General features: G+C 41.4%; 1 protein-coding gene across 1 annotated transcript in view; it reads right to left on the bottom strand.

The window, feature by feature from the left end:
* Window positions 1–420: 420 nt before the first annotated feature.
* Window positions 421–13,613, bottom strand: part of GTF2F2 (general transcription factor IIF subunit 2) — a 96,092-nt gene continuing 82,899 nt past the window's right edge. Inside the window, exons 8-9 of the mRNA XM_074565185.1 lie at window positions 8,382–8,525; window positions 421–1,252 (exon numbers count right to left, since the gene is read on the bottom strand). Coding sequence (XP_074421286.1) covers window positions 1,133–1,252; window positions 8,382–8,525 — 264 coding nt within the window. The 3' untranslated portion in view covers window positions 421–1,132. The remainder of the gene's footprint in view (window positions 1,253–8,381; window positions 8,526–13,613) is intronic.

Raw genomic sequence — 13,613 nt, 5'->3', positions numbered from 1 at the left:
ACCTGTTATTTTATTAGTGTGTGCAGAAGTGATCCACGCATTTGAAAGACCTGAGGGGATGTGAAAGTCGTGCTATAAAACCTCACCTTCAGGTTCATTTCCAGGTATATTAACGAGGGTTTTTTTCACTCTTGTTTTCTTTGCCCTTTTATTAACATAAAAGCTTTGAGAATATAATTAAATAGTCTCGTCCCATCTCCCTCCCTGCTCCCTCCCAAAAAGGATGCTGAATAGACAACCCTTGCAATGTGCATTTCAAAAACGGGGAAACAGAGACACGGATACATTAAGCAATCTTCCCCAAAACACAAAAACCCAGTGGCAAAGCCAGCAATAAAAACATGGTTTGAAAAAAACCTTCATACCTATGCTATCTAAATCACAACATTCGTTCAGTCAATAATGTAGAACATTGCGTGGTACAAATTAAAACAAGGCTTTTATTGATATGCTTAAACATAAGACATAGGTAACATGATAAAAAACCAAACAAAAGATAAATCAATTCCTTGATGTACCTAACAGACAGACTTTTTTTTTTCTTCTTTCTCAGTAATTACCTAGAGGGGACTGTCATCTTCCCACTGACCTGTGTGCGGAACAGCCTTTGCTTCTTCGCTTTTCAGGTTTTAACTGTGTTGATTTGTTCCCACGGAGTCTAAGGACTGTGATGAGCACCGCAGCTCTGGCCGTTTTTCCTAAAGCCTGATCCCAAAAGGAGCATCATGTCCATTCCACCCAGGTATAAACCTGGTTCTACCGGAATACAAACCCACAAATTACGGGTTCCTCTAGGACATGTTTTCCTTCAAAGTTATCGAGGCTTGGAAAAGCCACAAAGCTACCAAGAAAAAGTAAGATCAGAACTCAAAAAGGTATCTAATAAAGATAAATCTAATACAAGTTTATTCTATAAATATTTTTTTTCCTGTCAAAAGACAAAACACTTATAGAAACGTACAAGAGAGATTCCTTAGGAAAAAAATGAAGCTACGGAAAATTACAAAGTATCAGCTGCTCTACTTTGACTTGAACCTTGCAGAATTGTGCTGCGCTCAGTCCTCTCTGTAAACCCACCACGGCTCCCTCAGTGCAATCACTCTAATTCTCTCTTGCTTCATAAACGCTTTTGTTAATCACTCTTCTCTTCTCCTTGATAGTGTCTGTATTCTGGCTTCAGCTCCCATGTGTTTTTGTGGGTCCCCTTCACGTTGTAGATGCCTATTTCTCTTAAAATTTCTTTCAAGTATATCTGAAAGGAAACAAAAATTCAAATTACACAGGCAGGCGATTACCACGGTTCCTACACGATGTCTCATGATCTTCTCAATCACACATGGTTTAGTGGTGGTTTTTGTCAGTGTTAGGCTGACGGTTGGACTCGATGATCTGAAAGGTCCCTTCCAACCTAGGCAAGTCTGTGATTCCATGATCAACTCGGCTGATGAAAATGACCCGGTGGACAGCAAGGTTGGCTGATGGGCACTAACTTGTGCGATAACAGCTCTGTGATAGACTTCAACCCCCACGAGGGGTTAGAGCAGCCCGGGTGTGATGCCCGGCCCAGTGCAAGCCCCAGGGGTGCAGCAGGGAGCGCCCGAGCCCCAGGGAGTCCCTGCGCAGCCCTGCCGGGATGCGGAGAGGTTAGATGGATGCTCCACAGGCTGCCGAAACGAAGCTCTCGGTGCCTCTGAGAAGGTGATGCTGAGGTTACTGCCGACCTACAGCAGCAGGGTAAGAGAGCGGAGATGCTCCACAGCTCCCGTCTCAAGATGGGACGTTTGCAAAATCAAAAGGCTGAGACATGCCCGATGTACCCTGCGTACCACATGCACGGCTGGTCTAAAAATCTGTGCGCTGTTGCATTTCTCACATGACTGCGGAGGAGTGGGGACACGGGCAGGCTTTCTGCCCTGGGAGCTCGCTGCCACCGCAGGGAGCCATGAGGGCGGACACTGTGCTCGAGGGGCTGCCCAGGGCAGTGGGACACAGCCACCGTGTGGGTCTGTACATCACCGTTCCCTCACGCATCTTCCTCCTGCTGGAATTTCTCCACCTGAGATAAAAGCTCTTGGCTTTTTGTCTTGCTTGGGCTGGGATTATCTTGAAACTCCCTGCCTTATTCAGACCCCACGGAAGCCCCAAGCCGTTGGTTTTCATTTTGCAAAGCTTTAAGCATTTTGTTACAGCCTCGTTTTTAGAGGGGAGCTGAGCAGGTGCCAGAGAATTTTCTGATACATTCAAATATTAAGGCTAGGAAGAGAAATTAAAAAAAAAAAACCGAACACCCAAGCAAAGCTATGACAACCAGTAGTATATCCTTCGACACAAGACAGCTCACTAGTATCACCCTCCTTTACTCTTTATAATAAAACAGCAGTAATTTGTTTCATGTTTTAAAGAGCCATTTGCCTGCTTTTTTGTTTAAATATTAATTGGGACTGACTTGAGTAGATTGCCATGGCAACCACAGACCACAGTTTAAGAATCCCCACATTAGATTAATAATTGCTTTAGTTTGAGCAATTTAATCCCCTTTGCGTGCATACATTGAACTGGAGTTACTGGAAGCCTTGTATTTTCTGTATCTACAGTTCCACTAAGTACAAATATCAACATACTCCAACTCATTAAAAAAGCAAGTATTTGTTGATGCCATAGGAAAAAAAGAAAAGCCGATTGCCCAGTCTCTTCCTTGCACTCTTCCCATTTTTTGCTAAATGGAAAAGTTGGAAAACAAATAAAAAGCGTGTTCTCAGTCAGTAAAAAAAGTATCTTCTATAGAAACTGATTGTTTCTCTCTCTTCAGGTACACATTAAAAATTTAAAAAGGAAAAAAAAAAATCCTGACTCCACACTAACGATGCTTCATTTGGACTCGGGCATCAAAGTGATTCTTAAAAACTTATCTCAAAGCAACAAGGGCTGTTTAAAAGATCACTTTATCCAACACATAAGAAAGATGACCGTAACAGACTCCGCCTACAAAGTAGTTTCTCAGGGTCTTGTTTTCGACCAAAGTGGCTGCGTGCTGTGAGCGGGGAGCAGGGACTTCGTTTTGCACTGTGGGGATGGCCCTTCAGTCCTTGAGGGTTCACAAGGCAAACCCCAGCAGGTGGCAGCAGGAGATCGATATATATCTCTCAGCACACCTTATCTCATCTGTTGCAGAGATGCTGTCATTACTTAAGAGTCAGCTACCTTAGACAAATGTACTCACTCCAACAGCAATTAGCGCGCAACCGTGTCTGTACAACGACACTGCTGTTGCGCAGTGCGTTTTTTTAAAAGGTGATGAAAGCAGGTGAAAAAGTTATTGCTATGTAAGCATGGGTAGGTGTCTATACCTGCATATCCACTTTGTTTGCAATCCTTGTGCGTGCACGCGAGGTAGCTTTCAGGAGTGTCACTGACAGGCACTTCAAAAGGTGGCAGAGTGAGTGGAAGAACAGACTCAAGGTTAAAATTCTGCCCTAGACCACGCGGACAGATTAATGAGAATGGGAAAAAAAAATATAATTGCACCTCGTCCCACGAAGTACGTCTGTACGCAGTTCCTGGGCTGAGGGACCTAGTCTGCATCTGGGAAGCTGTGTCACAAGGCGTGACGATGCCAAAGGGCTCTGGCAGAATGAAATTTCTACGGCTGCACGGTCCACGGCTCCCGACGGCTCGCTGCTGTTTGGTGGCAGCGGTATCTTTGGGTGACATTTTCCACAAGGCAGTTCTTACCTCTCACTACTTGCTCATGCCTCCAAACCACCCACCCAGTTAAACAAAGGTTACTTTTCATTTCAACTAGTTTTCAGACCCGATTCCCCAGGCAGTTCTGCTTCTCTCTGGGCAAAATTTCCAAGAGTTTTGATTCAACAGCATAACAAAACAGAACAAAACCAACCCGAACTGAATAGTGAGGTAACATCTGTGCCATGAGTGAGGGCAATTCAAGCTGGGACCATGAACTGCAGTGACTTAGGATTTGCAACACATTCCTATTTGCCACCTCCGCTGCGGGGGGAAAGAGGCAGCCGTGGTTTTGGGGAGGGCAGCCGAGAGCGTTAACCCAAAAAAATCATTCTGCATCCATAGACAACACTGATTGGTTGGAGCTTTTAGATAATTACAAATCTGGGACAATTCTACCATACTCTACTGTACTTCAGAGCAAGTGGCTTGATGAGATGAGTTCAGGGGACGTTACGATTTTTCCTGCAGGATCACTTCTCCTTCCACAAACCAGGACCTGCGTCTGCACTGTGCCAGGTTGGCTTATGCATCTTGAGGCATACTGGTATATCATCTGATTCTATATCATCAAGAGAAACCCTCCCACTTCCTCCAGTAATGCCAAATACTAAATTTTAGAGCCTGGTGAGTGCTAATCAGGGGCCCAGGATTTCTTCTCAGAAAGTCATTTGATATGTTTATATACATATTATTATAACACAGAAGCCAATCTGCGAGTAATCTGTTTATACGTTTAAGGCATCCTCTTCTCTGTTACATCTTCCATCATGATTTTTTCCATAAAAAGTGAAATGTTATTGCAGAATTATGGGATAAAAAAATGTCTGAAAAGCTGAGAGAGGAGTTAACTTCCCAGCTCTGAAAACCCTTCCAAAACTTTGAGGGGAAAAAAACCCAAAACACCACACTTCGGATAACCATTACTTAAAGCCAAAACAAAAGAAAAAACGGCAAACTTTCTACCCCATTTTGAAAAAAAAAATACAGTTCATATTAGACTAGTGGTTCCATACTGGTTCCATTCTTCACAAATTTGATTGCTCACATAAAAAGCATATTATGTTCTCAGCTATTAAGTCCAAATCCAGAGTTACTGCAATATTTCCAGGGAGCACTTGGTATTTACATCTAGGTAGGTGGCAGCAGATTTGCCTACTGCTGCAAATTGTTATTTTTCATTATAAAGAAAAACAAATATATTAGGTTTCCCTAATACAACAGTAGTTTTCAGAGTAGACTTGCTTTGTGACTTCACAATCGCAAAATAAAGATGGCAGCAACTTCCCATGTAACATGCAGCATATTCTGTATCAAGGGTTTAATTTACTATTTACATTTACCATTACGTAAGAAAAATTTCCCTTATTTATTTGCTACTTCACTAACAAAGCTGTTGATTCCCTTAGACACATGTGTTTTAAATATTATTAGCCAGTGACGTAAGCAACTAGAACTTCATTCTAACGGGAACTGAGCAGACGGCAGCAGTATTTTTTTTCTCGTGTCTGAAAATAACCTCAACACTTAGAAACTCAGAGGAGAAATTACATACCCAGACAATCTTAAGACACTATGACAGAAAATAAAGCAGTGAACATGCAGCAGAGATTAATTAGCAGCCAATCTTTGTACAGCACGGGGAAAGCACGCCTATTCACCTGTTGGCATTTTACATTTTTTTGTCAGGTATAGCCGCTCTGTGAACAATAAAGTCACAGCGGGCATTAGGAACAGATACTTTATTTGCAGAAAAAAACCCCAAAGTTGCACACCAGAGTCTGAAGTCCGCAGCACCAGGGATGCTCGCAAACAGAGCGAATACCAGCTGAGTGTCAGGAACCAAGGGATAATATTTTTAAATGGAAATGGATGCCCTTTGTAGGGCATCTGTAGGGCCCATCTGTAGGGAGTTGGCAACTCCCTACAGAATTCTTCAATGGGAACCCAGAGAAGGGCAACGAAGCTGGTGAGGGGTCTGGAGAACAAGTCTTATGAGGAGCGGCTGAGGGAGCTGGGGTTGTTCAGCCTGGAGAAAAGGAGGCTGAGGGGAGACCTTATCGCTCTCTACAGCTACCTGAAAGGACGCTGTAGAGAGGTGGGGGTCGGTCTCTTTTCCCAAGTAACAGGCGATAGGACAAGAGGAAACGGCCTCAAGTTGTGCCAGGGGAGGTTTAGACTGGATATTAGGAAAAATCTTTACACTGAAAGGGTTATCAAGCATTGGCACAGGCTGCCTGGGGAAGCGGTTGAGTCACCATCCCTGGAGGTGTTTAAAAGACGGGTAGACGTGGTGCTTAGAGATATGGTTTAGTGATGGGTTTTGTCAGTGTTAGGCTGATGGTTGGAGACTAGATGATCTGAAAGGTCCCTTCCAACCCAGGCAATTCTATGATTCTATGGGAAATTATGATAGCTTTAGATGAGGGGTAGACGATGTACTGAAAGACCGTTTTGAATTTATCACCATACTGGCTACCCAGTGAATGAAGGCAGGCATAAGGAAGAGGATTCCGGTCATTTATTTTCTCCTGTTTGAGGAAGCTGGGAGGGCAGCAACACCTAGGGCAAAACACCCGGCTGGGAACGAACACAAAACTCCTAACTCTTGCACACAGCTCAAAAGTGAAACCACACAACCCACTCGGGAAGAGTATTTAACGGTTTGACTACTTTCAGGAGCCCTGTGGGATTTTTATCCATCACTAGAGAGACTCGAATAAGAAACAGAGATGCAAAGATATAGCCCAAATAAGATGTGATGTTGGGTCAATTTAGTTTATGATTTCCTTTTAATGTATCTGCATTACTACAATAGCTGAAAAAAAAAAAAAAGGCTAGATTTGCTGAGATGAAAGCACACAGCACAGATCCACTACGCTACAGGCAGAATATACTCAGGAGCATATAATGACAGCAGAGGTATATAGACAGGCATAGAAATTTATTTTAAATGTAAGAGAAGTATTCATGTGAGGTATTTTGCAAACACAGAATACAAAACTACCCTATACATCTAATCCTTAGGGCAGCGACTAAGGCAAAAATTGGATTAATCTGGCCCAGCTGTTGGTGCTTAATGTGTCAGAAGCACAGTTTTTCTAGGCTCCTTTGAGCTGATGCAGAGACAGGTACATACAAGAGGTAAATCACATCACAGGAGGAAGAACACTTTTGTTCTTCCATGGCGTAAGTGGGAGTTGCGGGTGACTATTTCTAGCTGAAGCCATGTTATTCGGGATAAATCTACATCTACTTACATTCAAAGTGATCGAGATAGTGACTGTCACACCCATCTCTTACAAAAAAAAAAATCTTAATTTTTTCTTGCCCCTCCTTCCGTATCTTCCTCCTTCTCAGCTCCCATGAACCACACACCTTCTCTGCCACACAGAAAATGAGCTGACTCATTAGATAAATGAATGGAACAGAAGACAGGAATACATTATCCAAGTAGTTTCTTCCAAGGTACTAGAATACCGTGAACCGACATGTATTTGAATTGGGTGATATCTTTGTGCAGCTCCTTAACCAAACAGATTGCGCACCTTGTACTATACAAATCCATGTCAAGTGAGTAAAACTAGTAAGCATCTCCATTTTCCCCCCTCTTTTACAGAGGAATAATTTCTTCCATAATCCAGCTGTTACTGTTCCTTCTTCTGCCTTAGCTCTAACATCTTTTGAAATTGTTGCTCCACTTAGACTCAAACATAATTAAGTCCCTTTGAGTTTTCTGAAAACTGCAGCTGCTTTGAGGATAGATCTTGAAGGCAGCAGTGAAAAACATCAAAAGCACCAAAGATACTTCACATGCCGTTGTCTACCTCCACTCCTGCCTGGTCTGCTCAAGGAAAGCTTGAACAGGGGAAGAAGGGGAAGTTAACTGGAAAGTAACGGGTTCATAGACAAAGAAGCTGGCAGACACTGTAGGGTAACATGATCATCATGTGAGCACATGTCTTCATGCTTTTCTTGTTTGTGTATCAAAACAGTGTTTAAAAAAAAAAATAAATCAAAACAAACCCCAAATATCAACTTCCTGAACTCCTAGGCTAAAAATTATTCTATTTGTAAAGGAAATCAAGTGATTTTGGGGGTACTGACATGATGCCTGATCTCCCAACATGGATAATGTGTGCGTTTAATACCAATTCCATGAAAAACAATTTTCTAGACCCATAGAAAACCAGCAACCCCTGCTGCTATGCCAGGATAAAGTTTAGAGACTGAGGGAAGGGCTGACCACCCACTTACACAAGCCCTCTACTGCCGACTGCAAGAGAATTAGGCTATTACCTTCACTGAGGGAAGGAGTAGCGTGGAAGAGGATCAAAGCATTACAGAATTTGGTTTCTAGTATTAAAGAGAACCTAAATACGAAAAAGACTGTTTAGGTTACTTAAGCCGCCTCTGCCAAGCAAAAGCGTACTCACTGCAATGCTCGGTATCCTACACGGTCCTACAATGGTGAACTTAAAACTTGATTATTTCAATTTGTTGTAAAAGACATTCAGAGAGCTGTTTCAAAGGCATATAGGACATATTAAATTGTTTTCTGGATATGGAAAATATACACAAGAGTGAAATATACACAAGACTGAAAACGGTTCTATTACAAGACTAGTAGTACATACCACTGGCTGTTTGGTTATGTCCACCAGGTCTTTAATGTTGTAATACTGATGTTTCTCAAAGGCTGAAAAAAGCATGTCCAACACTTGCTGTTTATCAGCTCGAGCCCGTTTTCCATCTTCTTTCTTCTTCTTCTCATATTCAATCTACCAGATGCAAAACATGTTTTAAAGACATTCATATGTAACGCTGTCTAATTTTCAGTGCTGAACATTAAGACATAAAAAACCTCTTCTATTTAATAAAACACTGTTCAATGACTCAGTGCTTTTCATCTGGAAAATTTTCTTTTGAGCACTCAAATGTTCTTTTATGAACATAAACTAAGCATTTTGTCCTCAGCACAATAAGCTTTTCAGCTATGTGTCTCTGCATTAACCAGTAAAAAACCCCAGCAACAGAGCCTGCATGATGTCCCTAAATCTGGAGAGAGAATGAATATTAGTACAGGAATCCAAACTGAGATGGTATTTTCACTCCACTTCTGTTGATGTCAGCTTCTGAAGTACAATGACAAATATTAAACAACCTAAAAATTACCATGTCTGGGAAACTCCACAGACCAACATGGCTACATCCACAGTCTTAACACCCACCTGTCCAAAGGATGCTCAAATGGCCCTTGGACACGGCCTCATCTGTTCCAGAAACAACACTCAAGGCAACCACTTCATCAATATAAAACCAATCTTCACCAAGTGAAGATACGCTTCGAGGACATGGATGTCCACCCGAGTAGCACACACAAACTCACAGTAGTCCAAAAAAAGCCACCCGAGCAAGTAGATGCCCCTCATTGCCGCACATCATCCTATTTCAGAATGCGTATGAAAAAGCATTTAGCTACCATAATCTGCACAAGATGACCATGTATTTTTTTCAGATACTTTTATCGGTACCAACCTCTAAAAATACTTCCTGCGTTTTCTCACGTTCATCATCATAAGCAAGATTTGCACAGACCAGCCCACCCCAAACCAACCCCAATCACTGCTGAGCGCCAACCGCAACACCTTCCAGCACATCACCCCATCCGCCCCCAACACCACCCTTGATAACAGAAAACCATCGAGCTCCTTGGAACTGACAAAGGGGACCCAACAGGTAATTTAATTCCTGTAATGATCAAATGCTTTCAGGCAAACTGCGCGGGTGAATCCAAAGCGACACAACGTACAGCAGAAGCGATGCACATGATCAATAACGGACACGTGCCTGGCTGCCAGTGGGATAATTTTGTACAGTAGTTGTTCTGCTCTGATGTCTCAAACCCGATCCTTGAAAGGAAGACCTTCAGAGAAGATGCCTAAAATTGAAAATTCGCAGTTCTACTGGATATTAAAAATCTTATTTTTAAGAAAAGAGATTAGTTTTATGGTGCAATGTATTTTTTCCTATGTTTCCTTGCCAGCTAACTCCCTCCTACTCTCTGAGTGAAAATAGCCTGTCTCTTGGTATCTGTCCCAAAGTGGCTAAAGACTATTACCACCTTTGCTGTTGCTCACAGGTTTCTGTCCAGCCAACTCTCTCTTTCAAATCCTGAAACAGATGTAGATCATTACACTGAACGCAGAGTAATTGTTCCCAACCCGTAGCTTAAAAGTCTGTTGCTTCTGCCTAAAACCTAAGATGGGCTTGGGCATCCAAATCCTTGTCTGCTTTTCCAACTGCATGTTAGTGTTATAAAAGATACAACCTTTCCACGCAAACCCACACAACTGATTTTTATCCACTAATACACTTTGATGTAATTATTTAACTCTTTAGCTTCTGTAGTTAAAAAAAATAAATCTTCAAAACTGTGATAGCTTTGCAACAACTGCAAACTGTAGCATCAAGTAAAACAGCTTCACAGTACATCGTTTTGGTTGCCATGATCTACAGTAGGTCATGCCACAGAAACTAGTGTAGGAACATAAATCTAGGACATTGGCATTGCTATTAACAATAGTGTGTCAAAACATTTGCTTCTTCTGAAAGTACAACAGACAATTCATTAGGAACCTCTGTTGACCTTGAAAAGGTTTTAATTGTAAGCTTTGGAAGCCCTGCTGTGGCTTCGATTTCTGTTTGGCTTCGATTTCTGTTTGTCTATGAGTATAGTCTTACTACGCAGTATAATGCAAGTAGACTGCATCTAGTTGTAAACCCATGAAATAGAACTGCAATGGCATTGAAGTATATATGAACAAGTCTACTCAGCTGATGCTCTTCAAAACTAGAAACCCAAAATACCAAGCGGCATGGCCAGGGTGTGCTCTGCTTTGCAACTCCACCAGCAAAGCAGTTGGCCAGTTCTCTACTGGGTATATTCACATAGTCATATAGGTATTGGAGAAGTAGGGAAAATCTCATTCACCTGAAAGTCTGCTATGACCTACAGCACTCCCCACGTCTGGCAGGTGAGCAAGGGTTTCTGTACGAAGCACTGAAAGAAAGGATAAGTAGGAGAAAACTGTCCTTTTGCTGCATGAAATGTAGGATGAAACAGCGGATGTGTGAGAGCGCTTGTCTCTTCTGCTACCTGTTTGATTGCCAACAAGTTCTTTGCATCTTATCTTCATCTGATCTGACACTAGTCAGTTTGCGGCATTAAAAATGCTTTTAATTTACATGATTATGTTAATTTTAATTCATATTAATTTATATGCGTTTGTATTTTTCCTGACAGAGAAACCATGTCTCCAGAGCAATCTTCGACTACCACTGTCATGTCCTAACTCAGTGCAATGGTGAAGGGACTTGCTGCAAGGACACGGGTGCATCCTGAGGACAATGAAATATTCAGGGTTTAGAACATGCATTTTATGTATGACAGTTGTCCATTTGGTCTTAAAAAAATACATGAATATGTCACATCTCAGGCTACAGTCTAAAGCTGATATTTCATGTTAGCATTGAAAAGCACCTGTTATGATCAGAATCCCATTACACTGTATATTTTGGAAGTCGTATTTCCATCTACAAGAACAATTTTGATTTCTATTTTCTAATATTATTTACATTTGAAAACTGCTTTGCTTTTTAAGGGCAAACCTACCCAAGTAATGAGACTGACAGCGCTTCAAATAAACAAATGAGTACGACCATCACAAAGTATGGCAGCATCACCATTCTACATGGAATGAAACCAAGGTGGAGGAAGTACCTGGCAGGCACAAAGTTGCAGACAGCGCCATGTTACACTGTGTTTTCAGAAGAAAATGAGTCAACAACAGCCACCCCAACATTATTAAAAATAACCTAATCTAGCTGGGTACAACATATATTTTTTTGGTCCTGTCTGAAAACTGCTCCAGATTTTTTTCTCTTTGGTATTTCATAGTCAAACATGGGAATTACCATCCTGTAGGATATATTGAATATTTCCTTCCACATATGATTAGTAAAGCAGGAACTACAACTTTATGTGATCCTCTTCAAAAATTAAGATGCTGACACTATGTTCCCCTGGAAGCAGAGTTTTCTAATTAGCCACTGCAATCAACTGCAGTGGGCTTTCTTGAGCCTGAGTTTCAGCCTTTTTTGACTCAGCGATCCACAGAATTTTCCAGTTTCTGTGTGCAGTTGCTGATCAGGTCACGGCTGATACTGGTAAAGAACATCCTACTGGATTTTTTGATACAGCCCTGCTGCATTTGAGACACTGGCTTATGGGAGACTATGACTGGGGACTTATTAATTTTTTGCATATATGCACATGTTAACATTTTGTAAGAGGAGGAGATGGATTATCCATCCTTAATTTGTTGCCAGAAATCTTTCCGACACTTCAGAGGTCAAGGCCAGAAGATGGTAGGAGAGGCAAAGGCACCTCTATTTGCAAAGCTTGACTGAGTTCTGTGTTCCTGCATACATCTGAGGTCACTTTTCAACGTAAAGACCTACATATTTGTTTTTAAGGTCAGTAACCTTTCTCTGACTCAAAAACATCAGTTGAAAGATGGGGTATGAAAGATAAAGACAGGCAGTTACAGGCTGCACCACAGCAGCAGCTATTATGCCTGTTCTTACCAACTCTCCTGCAATTTTCTACCTCCCCAAACAACAAAAACAAATTGAACAAGAAAAACAAAACCAGAAACAAACTACAACCTCCTCAGGTGGAAGGCCAAGCTGAAGTGACGGAAGAAACCCAACTCCTCCTTTTCTGGTTTTTGTTTTGTTTTTAAGGAGCAAGAAGAAGAGCGAAGCACTGAGGTTATTCCTTCTGTACGTGGCAGAGCTACGGGAATAACGGGTAAGTAACACGGGCGTAATGGGAAAAGCTACCAGGACTCTCAAGACAATCTCTGAGAACAACAGTAAAAAAATCCACGGTACTATTTGTACCTCTTCAAACGACACACAGCGAAAATGTGCTTAGCTAGCAACTAGCTACACCTCTCTCCATGTGGAGAAAAAAACCTACTCGCTTTAAAATTGATGCTTCCTACACAAAGGAACAAAGTAACAATAAGGAAATTCTCATCATTACCTTCACTGATGTTAGGTCTCTGACAGGACTGTTTCATGACTGGGTATAAAATCCTAATTATATGAATAGCAGTCTCCTGGAAAATAACATGAAGTAGTCTTTTTAACCGAAGCACAACCTTTTTTTTGGCTAGTAAATTGTAACGCTTAGCATTCTTCTTTCTCTATTATTTTAGCGCCTTGGTACGCTCTCCCCTTCTGTTTTACATTCTCCAGATGAGCTAAAGTAAATCAAAGAGGAGTGTTTGTATTCCCAATACAAATGCAATGTGAATATTCTAATATCTTAATTCATTAATGTATAAAAACAACTCGCACAGAAAACTGAATATCAAACCTCCCCTTTGTTGGAAAGTTATTTGCAGCTGGCATCCCAGTTGCCCACATTTAATTAGCAACACTCCAGCATTTCCCTCCAACTTCAGCAACAGCTCCCACTGTTGTCTAAAAACACGGAGCGCATTGTGAAGTGCTATTAAAAAAAAAAAAAGCATGGTATCTGTTGCTGTTCTCTTCCTTTTGTCTTGTGAATACGCTGCTCAAGGCAAGTTACAAGGCAGCCTTTCATTCTTTTTCCTTCCTGTTTTCTTTGCAAACAGGATGCTTTATGCAGTAGGCTGAAACTCTTTTAGAGAGTCATATTACAGAATGCATGTACGTTGTAAACTAATTAATTTATTTAAAATGGTGGTTTTAAATTTAAAAAGCATTAAAATACGATTTTAGAACAAGCTGCCGATTATAGAAGTTGCAAGTTT

This window comes from Larus michahellis, chromosome 1 (assembly GCF_964199755.1).
Source record: "Larus michahellis chromosome 1, bLarMic1.1, whole genome shotgun sequence".
NCBI lineage: Eukaryota > Metazoa > Chordata > Aves > Charadriiformes > Laridae > Larus > Larus michahellis.
The sequence above is the reverse complement of the archived record's forward strand: the minus strand, read 5'-3'. Positions and strand labels throughout refer to the sequence as shown.